The 25,220-nt window shown below is 40.3% G+C and overlaps 1 protein-coding gene across 1 annotated transcript in view; it reads right to left on the bottom strand.

Moving 5' to 3' along the window:
- The window catches only part of bbs9 (Bardet-Biedl syndrome 9), a 390,202-nt gene that overhangs the window by 341,371 nt on the left and 23,611 nt on the right, over nt 1-25,220 (bottom strand). Inside the window, 4 exon segments of the mRNA XM_034173643.1 lie at nt 18,268-18,381; nt 19,833-19,897; nt 23,154-23,310; nt 23,552-23,670. Coding sequence (XP_034029534.1) covers nt 18,268-18,381; nt 19,833-19,897; nt 23,154-23,310; nt 23,552-23,663 — 448 coding nt within the window. The 5' untranslated portion in view covers nt 23,664-23,670.

The raw sequence follows: 25,220 nt of genomic DNA, 5'->3' as shown, positions 1-25,220 counted from the left end.
AATGGATCAGATGAGGCACGCTCTATGCGCGCTGACGCAATAATTTGCACTCAAGACATCATTCACGCAGAATGCCAGCATGCAAAAGAGCAATTCTGCAGACATTAACAGACAAACACAAAGTTAAAAGTTGGATCATGGTGTCAAAATGACTATAAGCCGTGGAAGAAATAAAGCCAGCGAGAAGAAGTGCAGAGGCGACTGTCCAGGAACCTGTGGTTCGGTTCTAGCTGGTCTGATTACGGAATTGTTTTGTGTTGTGTTTTTTGTTTTTTTTTTTTGGGGGGGGGGGGGGGGGGGTGATCGATCCACACAGTTGTGCATGTATATAATTAAAGCGGCCACCTCATTGTGGTGTCTTTTTTTTGGTCACAGAGAGATGGGTGAACATGCAGAACTGCTGCATTTAATGACTCTGGAACACAGGTGAACAGTAGCCTGGCGCACGGATGCACACACCAGCCGAACTGTACAGGAACGTCTTTTTTAGACTGCGATTAAAAAATGTGACATCTTGAATGGATGCCGTGAATTGAAAACCCACACTTTAAAGGGACGCTGGAGGTTTGGACCAAACCCATGCCTAAACGTGCATCAACACTGCGTTATCATGGCACTACATATGTGGCTTGACGTGTATCATATGCAGGGACACGAGTCATTCAATGCTGGACGGGGCTCAAATGACAGGCTGGTTGTGGCTCACTAGAGGCTGATACCTGGCACATGTGAGGTACAGAGAGGCACACAGAGGCGCCTTAGTAGCGGATACGTGATAACTTAAAACATGGATCATTCTTTGAATAATCGCTGATACACCCATGCATGGCTCATTAATCATGGCTTATTATTTGGTGGGACTGAGGCTTTATTCTGTGTGAACACATCGGCTTTTAAAAAATGCACAATGTAAGAAATAATAGCACATATTTGAAATGCATTTATGTTACATTCATTTAACTGACCCTTCAAAACGGCTTACAAGTAAGGAATCACAATCAAGCTACAGTATGAAGGGGACTTCAGCATAACAATAAATACAATAGTAGAGAAGCTTGAATCTTCGACTGGACTGGGTTGCTTGACGCGAGGACGTTTCGCTTCAAATCGCAGAAGCTTCCTCAGCTAAAATTCTTGCTCTGGAAGTCTGACTTCTGTCTGACTCTTGTAGAGAAAAATAAAACAGAAGCCAACAAAAGCTGGAGTTTTAAACCTAACCAGACCCCTCCTACTGAGAGGCAGACTGCTATAGGCTAGTGACTAAACAATAGCTCTAATTAGCAACTATTGTGCTGTAGTTAGCACACCTAATGGCAGGACAGCTGTCCCTCTAATGATGGGATGGATGCCTTTCTGATGGCTCCCTTGATGACGTGAATGACTCATTACCATGAACAAAAGACTGAAACTCCTTTGACCTGAGTACCCCATTGTAAACAGGGGATAAAGTGTGTCTCAGATCCCCTCCCCGGTTAAGGCTGGGTTTCAAACGTTTCACAAAGAATGCCTCCTTGACCCCTCTCTCAAACCATTTCTTCTCTCTGGCTAATATTTTAACTTCCTTGTCCTCAAACGTGTGGTTAGTGTCTTTAAGGTGGAGGTGAACCGCAGACTGAGGTCCACTGGCGCCCTCTCTGCGGTGCTGGTATAGCCTTTTGTGTAAAGGTTGCTTCGTTTCACCTATGTAGTGTTCATTACAGTTTTCCTGACATCTGATAGAATACACTACATTGCTCTGTTTGTAACTAGGGATCATGTCCTTAGGGTGAACTAATTTCTGTCTCAAGGTGTTAACCGGTTTAAAGTAAACTGGGATTTTGTGCTGTCTGAAGATCCTCTGTAGTTTTTCCCCTACTCCTGCTAAATAAGGGAGAGACACTCCTCTTCTTCTTGTCTCCGTCTCCTGTCTATCTGGTCTCTTTGTTCTCTGGGTCTTCTGCACTTTGTCCAGAAGACCCAGGACTGGGACTGGGACACAGGCATCTCTCCCAGTCACTGGTTCAGATATGTTGATGACACATGGGTCAAAATCAAGCAACAGCAAGTTGAGGACTTTACAGAACACATCAACTTGGTGGACGCCAATAACAAGTTCACACGTGAGGATGCCAGAAACAACCATTGAGCCTTCCTGGACTGTGATGTTATGATTGGAGAGAACAGACAGCTCCAGACAGGGGTTTACAGAAAACCAACTCACACTGACCAATATCTGCTCTTCGGCTCAAACCACCCCCTTGAACACAAGCTCGGGGTGATCAGGACGCTTCAACACAGAGCCCTACAGGTGCCCACGACTGCAGAGGGAAGGGCTAAAGAACAACAACGTGTCCGGAAAGCCCTCACAGTATGTGGGTACCCACGATGGTCCCTGGACAAAGTGCAGAAGTCCCAGAGAACAAAGAGACCAGATAGACAGGAGACGGAGACAAGAAGAAGAGGAGTGTCTCTCCCTTATTTAGCAGGAGTAGGGGAAAAACTACAGAGGATCTTCAGACAGCACAAAATCCCAGTTTACTTTAAACCGGTTAACACCTTGAGACAGAAATTAGTTCACCCTAAGGACATGATCCCTAGTTACAAACAGAGCAATGTAGTGTATTCTATCAGATGTCAGGAAAACTGTAACGAACACTACATAGGTGAAACGAAGCAACCCTTACACAAAAGGCTATACCAGCACCGCAGAGAGGGCGCCAGTGGACCTCAGTCTGCCAGAAGCCACATGGTGGAGGTGATGATCTCGTGGTTAAGCGGTGGGCTTGAGACCAGAGGATCCTCGGTTCAAACCCCAGCCTTACCAGAAAATCACTAACAGCCCTTGGGCAAGGTCCTTAATCCCCAAGTTGCTCCCGGTATGTAGTGAGCGCCTTGCATGTCAGCACCCTGACATCGGTGTGTGTGTTTGTGTGAATGGGTGAATGTGAGGCATAATTGTAAAGCGCTTTGAGCGTCTGATGCAGATGGAAACGTGCTATATAAATGCAGTCCATTTATGGTAGACTCAAGCCTAAATTTGATCTGTTTTCTTATATGACAATCTTTCTCTGTTCCACTCCACTTTGAAGGTATTACTAGTGGTACAACAATTCCATGAGGCACTATTGTGCAATGCTGTGTGCAGTATATGTGTGTGGTGAACCCACATGTGTCTTTTTGAATATTGTGGTCTTTATATTACCAGAGATACAAAGCCCTGGACTTTAAACTAGGATTTTGCTGGTTTATGGTGTAAATGCTCTCTGCATCCTCATCCTGCATTCCACTTGCACTGCACCTGACCACAAACGTCCATGGGCATGCAGATGAGCACAAGTATCTTTAATACTTAAAGAAAATGGGTGCCATGTGTGAAAGCCACAGCAGTGTCAGATGGGAACTCAGACTGGTGCTTGCATAGTACTGTGTTGTCGTGTGTGCCAGGTGGAAGATAGAGCCCAAATAGAAGTTACTAGAGTGTAACACTGGTTCCATGTTAGGTGTGTAATGTTCTAAGAGGAGTTTCTCTGTAATCCACAAAGATTTTCACATGCGAGAGGAAACTGCTGTCATTATGGCAGTAAAATAAGGAGACAAGATCCCTGCTCCACTTGGAATTCCAGGGTTAAGTGAGAACACAACTGTTCTAATTACTGTCCTGAACTTGGCTTTAAATGAGAAAGGGATTGAACATTCCTGTACTATGTACTCCTAATTGTCAGAAGATGAGCATCACAGTGCTTTAACTTTCTCAGAGCCAGCCTTATTCTTCACAAACTTCTAGTTTTGTAGAAGATTTAGTTTACTTCATATACAGCACTAGCCATAATAATGGATTTTCTGTTACACAAACAAGAGTGAAATCTTGTTGACACCTGAACAGGGGATTGTCTTCCAAGAGAAACATTTAGCAGAAATTTGTCAGGCATCTGGTGGTCATTTCAGACAATGAAGAACATCTGACGGGTCAACACAATATAGCCGACAGAATAACACCACACTGTATCATCAATAATAAGAAAAGTGTTATGCACTGAAAATAAGAGCCAGACTGTGTCTTAATAGCAAGTGTGCATGTGTAACTTTGCACGCCCACGCCCGAGAACAACGTGTCAAAGGGCCCAGTATTAGAGCTGGAGGCAGATCCAGACACAGAGACGGAAACAGCCCTGTGTTAATGTCATTAATAAGACATGTTGAACAAGCCCACAGAGCAGCTAACAAAGGACAGAGGTTGGCCGCACACTGCACCGGGCAGAGCCCCACCTCAAGTGTGAGTGTGGAAGGAACAGCGTGCATGCACATGTGAATATCTGCTTCCATGTAATTTTTCTTTTCTGTCAAGTATACCAGTGATTACCAGTAGATGAAGGTTGGTACTCACTTTATAACACACAGATCTACAGCCACTGGCCACTTCATTATGCACACCTGTTCAACTTCTCATTAAAGCACATATCCACTCAGCCAGTCGTGTGCTAAGACACAGTGCATTTATACATGAGCAAGAGGATGTGCTAAACCAAGTTTAAACCAAGAATCAGAAAAAGGTGATTCAAGTAACTTGACTGACTGATTTACTGAGCTACTGTTATTTTTACTCCTGCATCTCTTGGTTCTACAGAGATAGGTCTGTAAAATTTAATAAAAACATCCAACGAATGGCAGTTTTCTAGCCAAAATGATGGCATAGGTCCGAGAAAAACTGGTTTGAAAGGTATCAGTTAGTGACAGAAAAACCAAAGCTTTTTGAACAACTGAATCAATATGAAGCAATTTTGTTTAAATGTTTTAGTGATTTGAAGCATGTAAAGTAAGTCCTTTCGGCTGCTCCCTTGTTTGCACTCGGGGTCGCCACAGCAAATCCAAGGTGGATCTGCATGTTGAATTGGCACAGGCTGCCCTTCCTGACGCAACTCCACATTACATGAAGAAATGTGGCAGGGGTGGGATTTGAACCTGGAACCTTCTGCACTGAAACCAAGCGCATTAACCACTAGCCCACCACCCTTGCAGTGATTAGAAGCATGTGATACATTAAATATGGCGACGTCTGCTGGCCATTCATCAACATTGCACTTGAATGGTACAATCGTAGTAAGACACTGTTATGTATTTTTAATTAAGGTTCTATGTGCATCTTGAATTTTTTTTTTTACTCTATTTTTGTTTAAAGACATTAATAATATACTTTTGTTATAATGTGATAGTGCCATCATAAAATACTGTATGTAACTGAGATATAAATTGGGAAATGCTTGTGCAACTAGGAATTGTTATGAGAATAGTTGTACAAAATGAAGGGGATTTGGGGGTTTTATTTAAAAACAAGATCATTTCAGTGGTGTAAAGCTTGAGTCTGTTCCTCTTCTTTGTTACTACTTTTCCAGTTTTAGAGAAGATCCTCTCACATGCCACAGAAGTTGGTGGCATATGAAGACAGATTTTGACCAGCTTGTAATAATGGATAAACAGCTGCCTCCACCCTCACACTTTATTCACACTCTGAAACACTCACTACACAGACTATCACACAAACATTTTCTAATGTTCTCACACTCACTTTACACTTATCCATTCAGACACTTATGTATAGTGTCTGAATGTCTGTGCCAGTGTGTGTATAAATGTATGATGGTTTATCTAATCTAATGAAACTATACTAATAATGCATGCCAAAACTCTCCTCCTCTAAAAAAAATCCTACACAAATTGCAGAGGGTTTGTGCCCATTTATAAGCATTACGAGAGTTTGATCATTCCCGCCCTGACACATCGCCGATCCACATATGACATAATGAAGCTTCATTTGGGGAGTCACATGATTTTTTTGCAGGGTGAAGGAAAGCATCGAAACATCTTACAGCAACACTTCTCCTTTGAAAGATCAATACGGTGTCGAGCTTTCTGCTTTGAGCACAACTTCACCAGAATCAGTATCTCAAATAATCACTTGTTCTATGCAAAACATGCAGATGTGCATTGAGGGTGTTAAGGACGGATTATGTTCTTTGAATATTCAAGCACATTTAACACCATCTAGCCACACACCCCTGAAGACAAAATCAATGATGAAGAAGGGGAGTACAGCTGAGATGGCCTTACCACCACCTCCCAAGGAGATGGTGGTGGATTTTCACAGATGTTCAGCCAGTCAACATTCATGCGGTGGACAGTGTGGTAAGAAAGTCCTAAAGATTTACAGTCAGTTCGCCCTAATGTGAAATATTCCTATTACCAAGTAGTCCTATAACCAGGTACCTCCATTTCCCACTGGTTATGATGAAAACTTGTAAGTAATCCAATAATCAAATGGGGTTTTTGTTGTGACAACTGGACTATTTCTTATATAAAAATAATACCAAACCAAATTTGACCAGGTCAAACAAACATTTTTAATGTGTGTCAACTTTTACACTATTCACTGAAAACCCAAATCATAAACAGAAACCAGAATATTCACATTACTATATATTTTTATTTAAAGCAATACTGAACATTTAGTGACATAAAGTCAATGATTACTAGATGTGTGTTACAGTACGTTAGGTGACATCTATCTATTCGCCCTATTGAGTTATCCCATAATCCCTTGCTCGCCAGAGAGGCGCTGGAATCAAAACAACATGGAAAAATGACATGACAACAATTGCAAATGAACATTATACTACCAAAATGTAAATTGTTATGCCTTTCATAACATTTATAAGAGACTGCATGCATGAGACCCCTGAACACTTTCTAAAACAAATATTCCAAATATTCTGTGTCTGGTACCTTCAACCTGTGTGGAACTTCATAAACACAAACCCGAATTTCAGACAACTTATATATATTACTCCGGAACAAACAGCATCAACAGTGTAAAGGACAATAAGCAGGACGTTAAGAGAGCAAACTTGACCCACAATAACAAAAACAGGATGAAAACGCAGCTCACACCAATTCCCATTATAAATAACGGAGAAACAACTTGAGATTCTTGTGTGGTTACATTAAACAAATGTAATAGCAACGTCTAATAACCAAGATAATATATTCACAAGAGTTTTAGGCACAATATACAAAGAGTTTTACCTTGCGATGTTTGTGTCATTGTCTTTGTGCAGCAGTTAAACTGCAGCATTATCTGAGCGTCTCAATGCAGTTCTCAATGTTGTTGGCATCTCGTGCAGCTACCTCTCTGAGATTTTGTGAGGTTTGAAACCTCAAAAGGGCAAACACACTTAAATCCACTTACACAGCAACTTGAGTGAGTACTCAGGCAGAGTGTGAATTGGCTGCCTGAGATGCCGGCATGTCTGACACTTTTAATGGTCACCTCCTGAGACATTTGTATTAATACTGAAAAGATATTTGAGTGTAATTTCTACCTGGTATATACAGTGGGGACTGCTTAGTGACAAAGCAAGTTGGCGTTGGGCTAATTAGTAATGGACTTGTTCGGCATGGGGCTATTTAGTCTCTGGGGCCCATCAAGCCAATGCATGAATACACCATAATGTGACGTGAATGATAATCTGTGACTTTCCCTGGACAGGACACCAGTGCATTGCCGGTTACTTGCACAATCAAGGCTGTTCATTACCCATTTATAGCTGTGTGGACTGAGACAATGCAGATGAAGAGCTCCATTTTAATGGAGCATGCAAAACAGACTTGTGCAGAGGGTGAAAACCCTTTTGGGGTGTGTCTCAGCACACTTGGTTGCTTAACCCTCTGGGGCCATATATATTATGAAAGCACAGGTTGTCCTGAAAAAAAGAGACATAAAACCTGATTGTGGGATGCAGGGAGAGCTGTTAACAGCAATAATAAAACATTCATGCCAGGCGAGTGAACTGTCCAAAAAATGCCCTCGGACCCCAGAGGGTTAAGTGGCAGGAAATACCAGCACAAAACTGGAAACTGTGCATTTAAGAGCTGGATATATCATGATCATTACTCATGCAATTTTATAGTCTGAACATAATAATCACATTAAATCATCACTTTAATCTGAATTGTTGCCTCACTTTAATCTGAACTGAAACGTTGAATCAAGTCAACGATTTGGCGGTATATAAATGAAAATAAACTGAAAATTGAAATTGAACTGTACCAAGTGTATAGTACTGTGGTAATTAGGAAACAGACAGAAGTGACAAAAGATTTCTAGCTGATTAATACATTCACTCCAACCCGTTAGAGCACACAATGGACATTAAAGCTTTCTGAGGTAAAGCAGTGCAGCAGTATCATGAGATTTTTCACTTTTTGCTGGGTTTACTCTTATTTCATTTAGTTTCTCAATTTACTTTTGCAGTGTAATTTATGTAATTGCCACCTTTCTCTGAGAGAGAGAGAGAGAGAGAGAGCGTGTGTGAATGAGTTAACAAGAACCTTGTAAAATATGATTTTTTTTTCCCCTATGCCGATATATATATATATATATATATATACACACACACTTTACCCACAGTGGACATAATATGCTGTGAGGCCTCTTATATCAGGTGCCTAGTCTGCTGAATTTAAGCTTTTGCTCTAAAATTTTTTGGAAATAGTATGGAAGCAGGGAGGACATGCAGGTGGATGATGTGACAGAGGAAAATGCAGAGGACAGGGTGAGATGGAAATGTCTGATCTGCTGTGGTGACGAAGAAAATGGAAGCATGGATCGAGCCTGCCTTGAATCAACAATTACCAAGCTGGTAATGTTGGTATACTGGAGTGGCAAATGCAAGATGCCATCACATTAATATGGACCAAAACCTCTGAGGAAGACTTCCGCAATCTGTGCCACAAAGGATTAAGGCTGTTCTGGAGGCATAGGTGTATCTCATGAAGTGCATCTAATAAAGTAACCCATAGTCTATATAGTGAAAATCAAGGTCAATTCTGTACAATTTTAATTAATTAAAATTCACCATTGAGTCAAATCAGATATTTTTACCCTGCTCACCACTTCACAGACACACAGGGTATTGTTTTCACTGCCCTGTGTATGCATCTTTGTCTGTGTGTCCGTGTGCCTGTAGACAAGATAAATCAAAAATGGCTGGAAGAATGTCCTTTCAACCTGATGGGAATATCACTTGGATAGACATCCTGAGGTGACTAGAATTGGGAGTAATGTGATCAAAGGTCAGGATGAAGGAAAACGTAGCCCAAAAAAAAAGCCCCACCTTTTTTTGTACAGCTCTACAACCAAGAAACCTGTTAATCAATCTTGGTGGGAATATTACTTGGATAGATATCCAGAGATGATTTGATTTTGGAGTTCAGTTCAAAGATCAAGGTAAAGGAAAAGATTGTCTGAAAAGACCTTTTTTGTTTTCTTTTTTGAACATCTCAACAACCATGAAGCTTAGATGGATGATCTACATCATATACTAGTCATCAAAATATTTATGATTGATTGGTACTGTGTGAATGACTTTAAAAAATGTTACCCAGAAGTCATATGATGAAGTACATAGTCAAAAAACACCATGACAGACAGAGATATTTACTTTTATATCATACATTTAGATCGTGGTGAGTAGAGAGTGCAGGGTATACATCAGCCCTCTGATGTATACCCCATTGTTTTCTGTCACTTGCCCACTGCAAGTGGTTTTTACTGACAGTTTACAAAATAAACTAATTTCAACTTTCTGCAATTTAATTTTGAGTACAGTGAAATGCACCAAAAAGTTCTGTCTGCTGCCAAACCAACAACACCTGTACGGTGACACTCAGGTTTACACCAGGAACGGCCCCCAATAATGTTTAACAGGAATGTTGTCAAGTATGTATAGCTTACATCTATTCCTCGACCAGGAAATTATTCTGCGTGCATATCTGTTATTAAAACAATTTTGGCCTTCAGCTTTTGCCCATACAAATTCACTGGCAGCATGAACTGGAAACTGTGTTAGCTATGAACATTAATCAACTCCTATTTATTGTTCCTGTCCATAACTTTGCCATTGGCTATGAGTAATACAATGTAAACATTGCAGAAAACATTGGAATGGGACAAAAATAGCAGAGTTTCAGTACTCACATATAGGGAGGAAAGAGGAACTTAAACAGATCCATTCTTCACAGTAATATTGATTTGTGCTGAATTTCTCAGCTTCTTTCAAATCTGTGGCTGTGTATCAATGTCATATTTTGAATAATGCATAATAAAAATTCGTCTGGGCTGTCAGGTAAGCAGAAGCACATTTTACAGTGAACACAGGTCTGTGTTTTGATTTAAGTACATGCTTGACAAGGGTAACTCATGGTGTGTGTGTGTGTGTGTGTGTGTCTCTGTGTGTGTGCGCACACTTGCATGTGCATGTGTGGCCTGAGAGTGACCCAAACCCAAAGACAGCCTGGCTATTAGAGCAGCATTAGTGTAGAGCTGCTATTACAGCGCCTACAGCATTGCTAAATGGCTGCTATTATAGACTTTCACACACACACACACACACACACACACACACACACACACACACACACACACACACACACACACACACACACACACACACACACACACACACACACGCACACACACAAACTAGGAACATTGGAGAGCAGAGTACAGTCATCTGGCTGGTGTGGCCTCTGAGCTGTGGCTATTGCTCTGCAGTCGGTGAACTCCCAAAGCTATCGGTGACATACACTATATTTCTGGACTTGTTTAGATGAGTCAGCCATTCATTAAAAAATGAAATGGACTGCATTTATATAGCACTTTTCCATCAACAATTATGCCTCACATTCACCCAAACACACTCACACCCGGATGTCAGGGTGCTGCCATGCAAGGAACTCACTACACACTGGGAGCAACTTGGGGATTAAGGACCTTGCCCAGGTGTGCTTAGTGATTTTCCAGTCGGGCTGGGGTTTGAACCGAGTATCCTCTGGTCTCAAACCCAGCGCTTAATCACTAGACCATCACCTCCCACATTCATTTCTTTTTGCATTCGCCATCCATGTGTCACATAAACTGAGTGAAACAGACGGGAAAGCTCAGTCATCAAGCAGCCACCACAATGCCAACACGGAAATATTATTCTAAAAACACATCTGACACAGGACGAGACAAACTGGTCCAAAATATAATGGCACCTCTTCTACACAGGGTATATCACGTTCTGCAAAAAAGGTTGATTCATATCATGCAACGCTTGTAAAAATAACATTAAGTTTTAAAAAATTTGTGAATGACAGACTTAACACATATGACACGTCACATATTGTGGGCTGCTGGACAACAGCGATTGTACATGTGGGGTGTTGACACATTACATGTCACGGCCACATCACGGACTGCTTGTTGTAACAGGTGAATGCACTGGTAATGACGGCTGTGCACAGAGGTGATCTGATGACTGTGATAAACTGATCTCTCGCCTTCACATGCACCACAGTGATGCATTATATGATTACAGTCCATACCTTGGATGTCTTTCAAAATCCAGTAGAGAGACATTGCAGGTCTTGGAGGAAGGACAGACAACAGCGCTGCTCTCTCCCTCCTCTCCCTGTGTTTGTCTTCCAGACTTTCCGACTTTGGGTGACAATCGGACTGCACTTGTACGGCATTCGAAGCGCATTCTTTATATTCTGCATTCTAACAGCAATCTAGGTATTCCTACAGTGTTCCATCTACATTTGGACAGTCTGAACCTCACTTTCAAATATGAGAGTGATGGAGGTATGTTTGATTAAGATATAATGCAAGATATATATTAAATGGGGTTTTCAATGTTAAATTTAAATGGCCACAAAATCTGTAATCTGGATCAGATGCAGATCAAACAGTGACAGTCGATAAAGGATACCATCCTACATAACACTCTCGAATATGAATGAAATTTGATCTTTTATGAAAGTTATACATTTTTGGAAATTCATTCAATGTTGAAGGGAGATATTCCTAATTTTCTAAGATTTTCCTGACTTTGACCTTGAAAATGCATCAGTTCTTGCCTATCAGGATATGAATTTTCAGTAAAAATTTCATAACGATATATGAAAAACTGTGGGCTCCAGGCTGTTCACAATCAAACAGACAGAGAAACAAACAAACAGGGGCAAAAACATAACCTCCTCTAATTTCGATGGCGGAGACAAAAATGAGAATGATTGAGGCACTTTTGATTGAGATATAATGCAAAATGTACACCAAATGGGCTGTTCAATAGTAAATTCAAATGTCCACAAAATCCACACTACGGATCAAACTTTGTCAGGCGATAGTGAGTGCCAGTCTGCACCTCACTTTAAGATATGAGAGTAATTGGGGCACGTTTGATTAAGATATAATGTAAAATATACACAAAATGTGGTTTTCAATGTTAAATTTAAATGGCCAGATCAAACACTGTTAGTCGATAAAGGATACCATCCTACATAACGCTCTCTAATTTGAAAGAAATTTGATCTTTTTTGACAGAGTTATGAATTTTGGAACATTTGATGAATGTTAAAGAAAGGGATTTTTCCCATTTCCCAAGATTTTCCTGACCTTTGACCTATGGCCATGAAAAGTGAATCAGTTCTTGCCTATCAGGATATGAATCTTCAGTAAAAAAAAAAACAACAACAAATCCATAATGACACATGAAAAATTGTGGGCTCCAGGCAATTCAAACAGACGAACAAACAAATGGGCGAAAACATAACCTCCTATAATTTCATTGGCAGAGGAAAATATGTTTCTCCAGCTTTGTAAAGATTTACCCCCAGATTTGAAATGGTTTTGAGGCCATATTAAGTACAACCAACTTTAGTGACAAATGGTTCAACAATTTTTGAGTAAACCTGCTAACAAATCAGCTAACAAACATACTTCTGTCAAATAACCTTTTGTCAGAAGATATAAAATCATAATTTTATTAAAATAAATAAATAAATAACAGGCAACAACATGTAAATGGAAGAGAAAAGGCAGGGGATTTTATGAGGCATTATACAAACCTTCACACACTCTTAGCATACAATGAATGTAACATGAACTATAACATCAAAATTGAATGTTTGCATCAATCAAAACATTTAACCCCAGAACATGCTATTTAGAAATATATGCACAACAGCAGGAAAAAAGATAACATGAAAATGTTAAAATGCTAACCTAAATATTAACACTGTTGCATAAACAATGAACAGTAACTTAAATGAAGCATCTCGTACTGTAATGTGCAACAAATGCTGCTAAAATAGTGATTTATCTTTATACTGATAACAAATTTTTTATGTTTTTGTCCCGATATTTTTGCTCTTGTCAAGTGCTGCAACAACAGGCACTGAATTCCTAAATATGTTGTTAAGTCAGCATTGTTTCTTCTAGTTTATAACTGCAATTTCAGGGCCTGTACTGCCATCTAGTGATGAAAATAGAGCAGCAAAATTACAAAGACAGCAGATATTTATTGGAGAGAAGAGAAGAAAGAAGAGAAGCTATGCAGTTTCATTTTGTTTTTAGAGCTACATATTTTGAAGTGATTGTTTTTAATAGTTTAACATGATATTATCAGGTCCTGCTGCTGTAGTGTGAGAGCTGCATCCGTGCATCAAGAGCCTTCACCATGTGATGACTCAACACAAGTGGTCACAGACCCTTCATATTTGGGACATACTGTAAGTCCATCTCAGAGCTCTTTCATCAGTTCAGACGGTGCCTAGGTCAACACATTTTCTATGGGTCATCTCCCAATATGATGGGAGATGCTGGTCCTTCGGAACAGATCTCTTGTTACTTATGATATTCCTCTGCATCTGTAGTCACCCTTTGACAATCTGATGTCATTATTTTGCTTCTTTTTGACAGAAACCCATTAAGAAGTTTGTGGAAATAAAATTTGGGTTTTATTTAGGGGAGACATTTGAAATATTACAAGGAAATGTATGAACAGAAAGAAAGACAAAAGAAAGTGGGAAGTGTGTGGATTTATCAGAAATTAAATGAGTGCATGACATCTACAGAATAAGTCAGGTTTTTAGAGCAAAGCAGCACATGCAAACACACACACAATGACACGCATGTGCTTTCAGTATATGCCAAAGACTGAGTTTCCTAGGTCCACACTTTTCTTTTAGTCAATCTCTCTCTCTCTCTCTCTCACACACACACACACACACTATAAACATTGAATGAAGGGTCCATCATATGCCAGACCACAGTGTCTGGCACTTTCCGTTTCTCTCATTCATTCAGTGTCTCTCATATACACACCTTAACAATAAATTCTTTATTTGGAAATGCAGGGTTTTTTTTCCCACTGATTTAAAGGGGTTTCCCCATGTGTGTGTTTTTTCTTGGATGCCTACAAGCCGAGGGCATTCCCCTCAGTTTTTCCAAAAAGTTAATTGACTTGAGAGTTAGCAGCTATTTGACCTCTCTCTCTCTCTCTCTATCTCTCTCTCTCTCTCTGAGACTTTTATAGTTTTCTGTATTAGTCTACTCTCTCCAATTACATATTGTGCCAAGCTGCAAACACAGATGTTCACTCAAACATGTGGAAAACCTATGTCAGCCAAAGCCCACTTTGGTCAGTCTGCCACAGCTCCTTAAGATCTCAGAATTCATCAGAAACACTTCACTATTTTACCATCTAAACAACAACAAAAAAACATATCACATTGGACAATTCAGCGTTTTACATTCAATGGTCATTGTTCTTCCTGTGTGTTCCTCTTTTTATTTTTTACTTTGTACTTTTTATTCTTTATCTTTTGGTGGCAGCTGGTCTGCTCTCTGTCAGCCTGATCCCATCAGATCTCAAAAGCTAAGCAGTGCAGGATCTGGTTAGTACTTGGATGGGAGACCTCTTCGGAATACCAGCAGCTGTGTGTGTTTCTCCGGGTAAAACTGGAGTTGAGTCAGGAAGGGCATCCGGCGTAAAACCTGTGCCAAACACCGATGCGGATCTGGCTGTATCCGCTGTGGCAACCCTGACCAATATGGGAGCAGCCAAATGGACAACAACATTCTTTATCTTTTGGTTGCATCTGTTTGAAGTCAACACAACCCTGTCCTCTGTATCTTCCTCTGTCACACCAACCACCTGCATGTCCTCCCTCACCACATCCATAAACCTCCTCTTTTCCTTCTGCCTGCCTCGTTTCTTCCATCCTCAACAGCTACCTATCAATATAAAAAAACACTATTAAACAACTATACTATTAAAAAAGGAAAACGCTGGCAGCAGGGATTGCCAGAATAGTACTGCAAGAACACAGTAAAAAATATGTAAATAGAAAATACAGTGAATTTTACAAGATAAAACAGTTGTAATTCTGATATATATATATATACACACACATAAGGAGAATGGTGTAAAAGGCAGCCTTCAATTCGGGATATTCTGTCTTGGAAGCAAGCGCACTAACTTGCTTGCACCACCATTCTGCCACATGGTGTGAATCAGTGTGAAAATTTAATGAACTGCAGAATCTGTTTAGTGTTACTGATATAGCCTCTTCACTTTTCTACACAGACATGATTTTTTTCAGAACTCCGTATATTAACATGTTGTTGTTGTCCATTCGGCTGCTCCTGTTTTGTTGCCACACCGGATACAGCCAGATCCGCATCGGTATTTTGCACAAGTTTTATGCCGGATGCCCTTCCTGAGTCCTCTAGTGTAACCTGGAGAAACACACACAGCTGCAGGTGTCCCAAAGAGGTCTCCATCCAAGTACTAACCAGGTCCCGCACTGCTTAGCTTCTGAGATCTGACGGGATCAGGCTGACACAGAGCAAAACAGCTGCAACTCCTTGTATTAACATACTTTGCTCAAATACAGTAAAATAAGTAATATGGCAATATGATCTACAATTCACTGTATTTCCAGAGTAGCGCCTTTTATGTGACAGCACAGTGGCGTAAATACCTTGTGTGCTTGTCTCCCCAGTGAAAGACTGACTCCACTGAATTCAGGAGGTGATCTCGATCTGTATCCGGATTCTGGATCAAGATTTCCCTTTATATAGGCTTTGAAGGATTACTTCAAAACTGCTTAACAGATTCTCATCAAATTTGCACCACGGATAGATATTAGGACATGGAAGACTCCACTGAATTTTGGAGGTGATCCGGATTGGCGGACGTCAGAAATCTCTGATTGCTCTTGTTTTTATGGTATTTTTACAGAATTCTGCCAGTTTTTTAACCGTAAAAGTTTGTTTGTTTTTTACAGCCCACACCCCTCCTCTGCACATGCCCAAAGCATCTCAATCTCATTTCTCTCACCTTTTCTCTAAACATTCCTACTGTACCTATGCTGTTCTTCTGTTATGGTCATTCCTAATCCTCATCACTGCCAAGGACAATAGTAGGATTTTCAACTCTGTTACCTTCAATTCTGACTCCTGTTGTATTGTCAGAACTCCCACATCCAGACCATGAAGAATAGCTGGTCTAGAATGTTACCAATCACTCCTGCTACTATTCTCTACCCATACCACCCTGCCTGGACTTTCTTCATCACTTTTATACCACACTCTCCATAACTTTGAACAGCTTTGAAGAGACCCAAAGTATTCAAAGTCATGCCTGTTCATCACCTCTGCTGCTTGAAACTGCACCATTCCGTCACCCTCCCTCACATTCACGCACACATCATCCAGCAAATACTATATTTCTTGCTCCTCCTCTCCAGAGAATAGCTCCACCTCTCCAGACTCACTTCATCCTTCTCAATACAGATTACAATGTAATAAAAAAAACATCATAGTGCATGGAGACCTCTCTCTGATCACACAATTAAAAGCAGGGCAGAAGAAACTGGACATTTATACAACTGAAACTCACTTAGGCTATGTTCTGTCACTGCTCCAACTTTACACATGAGAAAGTCAACATCTTTCCAGCCTGGGAAATTGCTGTGAAGACCTAATCTGAATTTGGAAAATGTTCCTTGAAGCCTATTAGCTTTCAAGGCAAACTGCCTTGTTGCCTGTCATCATTTCTGGACTGTGTCAGCATGGTGTCTACCTATATTCATGGGATATGCTGAGTTATCATTGCCTCCATTCTCAGCATTTTGTACTTGTACATACACTCAACAAAAATATAAACGCAACACTTTTGGTTTTGCTCCCATTTTATATGAGATGAACTCAAAGATCTAAAACTTTTTCCACATACACAATATCACCATTTCCCTCAAATATTGTTCACAAACCAGTCTAAATCTGTGATAGTGAGCACTTCTCCTTTGCTGAGATAATCCATCCCACCTCACAGGTTTGCCATACCAAGATGCTGATTAGACACCATGATTAGTGCACAGGTGTGCCTTAGACTGCCCACAATAAAAGGCCACTCTGAAAGGTGCAGTTTTGTTTCATTGGGGGGGGATACCAGTCAGTATCTGGTGTGACCACCATTTGCCTCATGTAGTGCAACACATCTCCTTTGCGTCATCCGTGAAGAGAACACCTCTCCAACGTGCCAAACGCCAGCGAATGTGAGCATTTGCCCACTCAAGTCGGTTATGACGACGAACTGGAGTCAGGTCGAGACCCCAATGAGGACGACGAGCATGCAGATGAGCTTCCCTGAGACGGTTTCTGACAGTTTGTGCAGAAATTCTTTGGTTATGCAAACCGATTGTTTCAGCAGCTGTCCGAGTGGCTGGTCTCAGACGATCTTGGAGGTGAACATGCTGGATGTGGAGGTCCTGGGCTGGTGTGGTTACACGTGGTCTGCGGTTGTGAGGCTGGTTGGATGTACTGCCAAATTCTCTGAAACACCTTTGGAGACAGCTTCTGGTAGAGAAATGAATATTCAATACACGAGCAACAGCTCTGGTTGACATTCCTGCTGTCAGCATGCCAATTGCACGCTCCCTCAAATCTTGCGACATCTGTGGCATTGTGCTGTGTGGTAAAACTGCACCTTTCAGAGTGGCCTTTTATTGTGGGCAGTCTAAGGCACACCTGTGCACTAATCATGGTGTCTAATCAGCATCTTGATATGGCACACCTGTGAGGTGGGATGGATTAGCTCAGCAAAGGAGAAGTGCTCACTATCACAGATTTAGACTGGTTTGTGAACAATATTTGAGGGAAATGGTGATATTGTGTATGTGGAAAAAGTTTTAGATCTTTGAGTTCATCTCATACAAAATGGGAACAAAACCAAAAGTGTTGCATTTATATTTTTGTTGAGTATAGTTAAGACCATTGTGTGTGTGTGTGTGTCACACCCTTTTGTACATTATGTTTGTGTGCAATATATCCATAAAACCATTGTGTTCCTCAAAGCCCTTGCTATGTGACATGCATCTAGGAACTCTGCAGGAAAGTCATACCTGTGACTCCACCAAAGGTGCCATAAGTCATATTGCATGCAGTTCTTTGAAGGTTGTGCTCATAAACTAACTTCAGCTGGTACTGGTCACCGTGCTCCACATTGCCTGCAGTGCCTGCACACACAGGTTATAAATAACATGTTCACAGTATAGACCATTACTTCAAAAAGCAATTTAACAAATCTTATTCATTCAATAAAAAAAAAAATGCTGACTAATGTCTTAACCTTCCAGAGGTATGTGAATTGTATACACTTGGATGAAAAGTGAATGAAATGTTCACAGATGCAAACATGGTTAGGGAGACTAATAGGTGGTAATCATTTGGTGAAAACTGGCTATTTGAAAGCCAGTTTTCACCAAAGGGTGAAAACTGGCTAAATCGGGGGCAAAGCTCTCGATTTACCGATCGATCTACGTTCCGATCCTCACCTATGGTCATGAGATTTGGCTCATGACCGAAAGAACGAGATCGCGGGTACAAGCGGCCGAGATGAGTTTCCTCCACAGGGTGGCTGGGCACTCCCTTAGAGATAGGGTGAGGAGCTCGGTCACTCGGGAGGAGCTCGGAGTCGAGCCGCTGCTCCTCCACGTCGAAAGGAGTCAGTTGAGGTGGCTCGGGCATCTTTTCCGGATGCCCCCTGGACGCCTTGCTAGAGAGGTGTTCCGGGCACGTCCCATTGGGAGGAGGCCCCGGGGAAGACCCAGGACACGCTGGAAGGATTACATCTCTCGGCTGGCTTGGGAACACCTTGGGGTTCCCCCGGAGGAGCTGGGGGAGGTGTGTGTGGATCGGGAGGTCTGGGCGGCTTTGCTTGAGCTGCTGCCCCCACGACCCGACTCCGGATAAAGCGGAAGAAAATGGATGGAGGGCTATTTGAATTACAAACTGTTGCATAGATGTATCGAACAAAATGCAACATCTTCAAGAAATGCCATCTGAAAAGTAGGATCTCTAATAAACAACATGTACAGTAGGTCATTAAATGGACACACAGCACCACTTCAAGTCAGACACCATTAAGGTGGAGGAGGCATGTTGGCATGGGCTGCTATTATTAAGGATGAACTAGGAGGGAATTTTTGGCTTGGACATGGACTTAAAATAAACTCCCAAACCTACGGCCAGTTTTTAGAAGATACTTTCTTCAAGTTGTGGTACAGGAAACAGTCTGCATCATTCAAGAAGGCCATGATTTTTATGCACGGCAATGCTCCATCACATCACATCACGCAGGCTTTATCCAAGTAAATATACAGTCTATGCCTACTTTAGACTCTCATATGCTTCTTGCTGTACAAAGTAGCCATACAGTAGACACCTTTCCGATGGACAACACTGCCCATGAATGATTTTATATGCTCTCTCTCAGAAGGACACCACTTCCCTTTGTGCTTGTCAACTACTGTACCGGAATAGTATTGATGAGTGACACTAACTAAAGTAATTCACACAGATGTGTAAAAACAATCATCAAACATCAAACACTTGAGAAAGTGGGAGGATTTACAGAGGTCACACATGACAAAGCATTTAAACGTGTGTGTGTGTGTGTGTTAGTTACCTGAAACAGAGTACACTGACAACTTCCTTGGATGAAGGACAGCAAGGTGAAGAAGTTCTGAACACCTAAAGAACGAACAGACTATATTTTAATATATTAATATTAATATTTTAATCTACTGAGAAATAAATAAAAAAGTATAATATAAACGTTTTGAGAATTATACATGTGATGAACTTAGATTAATTAACTGCAAAGTTTGTAATTAATTAAATATTTTTTTTAATTACCTTACACCACTAATAGTGTGTAATTTTAAAGACCATATAATGGAAGATTAGGCTCACCCTATAAGGATAATCGTAAAATATATACTATATATAAATGCATGTATATATAAATATATACATGCACACAAAACAGTTTATAGCTTGAAATGAAATGGATTTCTCTGCAGTATATTTGCAAGTTGTACTTAATTAAATTCATTAAGGTCATTGACATCCAAAATATGCTAGAGATTTTTTTTCCATCCTATTTTCTTAAGCAGTGTTCTTTCAACACTGAGACCAGAAATATGCCAAACACACGTAGCATGTTGGGACCCTAAAAGACAGAATTGTGTCGGACAGAACTGAAACTATTTTGGCATTTCTAGTAAAGTGCTAACATGGCTGAGATCTCACCTGTCTAGAGTTTTTAATAAAAAACTAGAGTGTTGCCGTGGGGATCCATGGGCTCTAGATTGGGTAGTGTTTATAAAATAGGTAGCTAACATTTTTCAAGGGTGATAAATTGTGCAAAGTTTCTATAATGAGTTGGAATGGTATGTGATTCCACAATGTTTTTAGAACCTTAGACCCAATGTATTTATAAATTGTTTAGGTTCTTGCTATCATATACACACTATTAATATTATTATTGTCATTATTATTTATAACTGTTTTCTTTTTACTTCTAGTTTTTCATTTAATTTTTAAATGGACCACAATGTAAATAAGTGTTTTCACTTTCTTGTGTCATACATGCATTTATAACATATTTACAATTATATTATGTACTTACATTGAACTTATTAAATAAAATCATGCACGCACTCACGCGTTAATATACAGATGATTTACCGCCCCTTGCTGGATTGGCGTCTGAATCCAGAAAGTAAATATCAATGTCCATTGTTCAGTGTTGTTAGCTAATGTATGTAGCTTCTCTAAAAATACTAGTTCTAATAACATTCGGTTTTGGCACCATTCATTCTTGACCCAAAATACATAAACATACTAAACGGCAAAGTCAGCTTTCCCCAATTTGCGCATGATCAAAATTGCATGCACGCAGGCAGAGCTTTTCGTCTTTTCTGAATTCTGCTGTACGCAGATGCTAATCTGACAAACAGAGACTGTGGCTGAAGACATTAAAGCACTATACTTTTCACTTATGTTATCGGGAGCATGTCACTTAAGTCACTCGTGGTAACAGCAACATAACACTTAACTGAACTGACTGAAGCAACTGAAATACAAAAACACAATAAATCAATAACACTAACAACACTGTTAAACTAACATGAACCACAATAACAACATTTAAAACCCCAACACTCCCATGGTGAATTGCAGCACAATGTCCAATGTTTACTGGTTAGCTATTTACACTAATTCTGGAGGTCACCTGCTGTTTTCTGTCCACACAGCACCTCTCAGTCAGACTATACATATTCATGGGACTGATGTTTACAGTTCTGCTGACAACAGACATGTAATTGTCTGTTATTGCTAATAACATGTCTCATGTTGCAAAACTGGAGGCTTGCATGGCAGCAGTGGAGTATCAGATGTATTCAGATGGAATGTTTTACTTTTAAATTCAGAGAAGCCTGGGTGATTATACAATTCAATATAGAAGAAAACCAGTTTCTGTCTTTTAACTTTCATATTTGAGAGGTGATCAAAATTGGAAGTTATCCCTTTTTCACATGTGTAACATCACTATAATCAGGTTTAGGTTTATACTGTACTAGCTGAGTTACCCATTCTACACACGGGTAATAGAGAAGAATTTTAGCCATGTCATTGTATATTTCATGTCACTTTAGCTAAGATGTAATAAATTGCATTGCATTGTGTGTATGCTGTCATCATTAATTTTCATAGAGCAATTTGTGACGTTCATGAGTCTCAAGTGAATGATGATAAAAGGTGATACCGTACACAGCAAGTACATTTGAATTGAAAAAAACGCACGCTTTAACTTGCACGCGGTGTGCGCTGGCCTATTCGGATTATAAGTGCACCCTAGCCAGCCGCTACTACGTAGTAAGTAAAATGTGATGCTTGCTACCTGACCTGAGTACCACGTGAACTGCAAAAGTAAGGGCTCCAGTGAGCGGGTCGTGATTGAAATTAAAGGACATGTTCGCACGCGTGCTTAAACTTGCATGTGGCGCATGTTGGCTCGTTCGGATTGTAATTAAAATGCACCCTAGCCAGCCGCTACTGCATACTAAGTATAAAGTGTGATGCTTGCTATCTCACCTGAGTACCACGTGAACTGCAAAAATAAGTGAGTGGGTTGTGATCTAATATATATGGCTGAACGTGTGTGTGTGTGTGTGTGTTCGCACACATACAGTACGCTTTCAACCTAAGGGTGCCAGTGACCTCCCACTTGGTGCCTCCAGTCACCATAGCAAGTTTGGTGTTGATTGCTTAATTACTGTGGATGTGCATCACGAACACACATACATACACAGTCAGCTTTATATATATAGATGAATATTGCTGAGACTGTGATTCATGCCTTTGCGTCTTCTAGAACTGATTACTTTTAAGGTCCAATTCTCTGGCTTACCCTTCAAAAAATTGAGAATTCGGCTGCAACAATTTTGACCAGATCTGGGAAATTTCATATTACTCTGTTGTTGGCCACCATGTGTCTACAAGATAAAACTAACTACATTCAGGTGATTTAGGTTTACACTTAAAACTCATCTTTTTCTTAGTTTTCACTCATTATTACTTATTATTATTATACAAATTAGTTCATGGTTTTAATGTATTTAACTAACTGTGATACCACTTGACTGCTCTGGATATTGTTCCTGCCTATGGCTGTTTCATTTGATTTCTATTGTTTTATTGTTTGCTTGTTGTTTGTTTTATTACATTTTTATATACAAACACAAAAACACAGATGTTACAATACAGTGGTCAGATGTTCATATTTAAAATCATTGAATCTAAGACATGTTCGAAGTCATACTACAAAATCACAAACAAAAGCTGCTGCATGTTTTAGTAATTCATCCATCAAACCATCAAATTAAATGTCTTTGAGGGAAGGAGTCCTTGGTCTTTGCCCAAATTTACAATGTCTACTCACGAGACGAACTTGCCCACTTCCACCTGGATGATGACATTTTGGAGCTGGATTTCTAGAAGCTGGGAAGCAGCAACACCTTGACCTCCCTCCGCAGACTTATTGGCATGAGGGGAGAAAATCCGTAGCATCCCCATATAACTTCCCACCACCACCTTGTCTGTAAAAAGGGGGAACAAAATAAATAAAAGAGGCCAGATGCAATGTTTTTTATAGGACCCATGTCTTTGTGGCACATCTCTTCTCATTGTGAAGAAGAGTTTTCTCTCACTCTCTCTCTCACACACACATACGTTTGGTGATTACTACTACACTGTATCTTTGTAAACAAATATACAACAGAATAAACTTTCAGTATAGTGTTGCTCTAACTTATTTTGCTACATGTTGCACAGACTGACCATGTCCTGTGCCACTGTTGTCCACATCCCCAACACATAGACATCCCTGATCAAACTCCTCACTGTTGCCAAGTGACGCTGACCACCAGTCACGAGCCTTGAACAAAGACATGCTCCCACTGAATGGACAGAGAGAGAGAGAGAGAGAGAGAGAGAGAGAGAGAGAGAGATACATGGACAGAGACAGACAGAAGGACGTTAGATGTCTTCTGCTGCATGAATCTGATTGTCACAAGATGTGTAAGTTCGCCACACAATATTTAGCCAATTTGGTTCTCAAGTGAAATTTGTCACTGTCAGGAAAAAAATATTCACTTTCCAAGTAGATCAAAAAAATGTGAGTTCCATATTGCCATGAATGCAGTATTTGGACACATTTAGGTTATTTGCTACTGGTTCTACTAACAATCCAATAAACCGTAGCATGATATTGAATGATAAAGAGTCATTGTATCAAACACTAAACACATGATAAATTACATGTCAGATCTTGTTTTTACTTCTGTAAACCAAACTGATCTTCTCATAGTATGGTTCATGATAAGTAGTAAATATAAAAGCAGAAAGCAAATTTTCTTAAGAAACTGACCATGACATTTAAAAATATGGACAATACTAGAAACCTGAGTCCAAATTAAATTTCGATTGGCATACTGCAGTGGAAATACAGTAAAATGCGCCTAAACCATCATCATATAAACCGGATACTTGCATTCATCGGACAAAAGCAAACGTCCCAATGCTTCTGTATGATTTTCCATGCAATAAACATCGTATATTCCTGATTTTTAAAACAGATTTTTGCTCAGATAGGACAAAATGTCCCACCCCATCACAATGTATTTCTATTAAAAGCCCTTGCATGTACCGGACAGAGCAGTCTGGACATGTCCAGTCACAACAGAGATACAAAATGAGCACTGACACTAGCAGATTCAAGAAAAATGGGCATCATATTTCTTTGATTCAAAAAGCTCAGGTGTTTAGTTTTTTGCTCAGATATGGTGCCTAAACGAGGCAGGTCTTTATTCAAGGCCGGTGATTATTAACAAAATGTTGCTTGCTGCCTGCAGGCTCTGTAATATGGTGTTAAGTTTCACACATATCCCTGGGTGTGGAGAACCAAAGACAACCGCTTTAGATCAGAGCCCTCTGTGTGGCTGCGAACCCTCTCCATAGCCTGAAGCGCACAAACTAAACGATGGAGACCGCAAGGGCTGTGATTTGTCACTTTTACTCTTTCCTCTTTCAGTTTCTATTTATTTTCATTTATATAGCAACAAATCACAACAGAGTTGCCTCAAAGCACTTCAGACAGGTAAGATCTAACCTTACCAACCCCCAGAGCAACAGTGGTAAGGAAAAACTCCCTCTGAGGAAGAAACCTCAAGCAGACCAGACTCAAAGGGGTGCCCCTCTGCTTGGGCCATGCTACAAACATAAATTACAGAACAATTCACAGAACAATTCACGGACAAATATACAAGAAATGCTACTGCGCACAGGACAGGAGGATCGCCAACACGAATACAACTCCCATCTCTGAATGGAGCTGCACCTTAGAGAGAAAAAAACAGAATCAGGCATCAGAAAGACAAAAAATACTGTATAATTTGCCAGCATTAAACAACAAGAAAAACAGAGAAATACTAAGGTGATCACCGGCCAC

This window comes from Thalassophryne amazonica, chromosome 7 (genome assembly GCF_902500255.1).
Source record: "Thalassophryne amazonica chromosome 7, fThaAma1.1, whole genome shotgun sequence".
In the NCBI taxonomy this organism is placed as follows: domain Eukaryota; kingdom Metazoa; phylum Chordata; class Actinopteri; order Batrachoidiformes; family Batrachoididae; genus Thalassophryne; species Thalassophryne amazonica.
The sequence above is the reverse complement of the archived record's forward strand: the minus strand, read 5'-3'. Positions and strand labels throughout refer to the sequence as shown.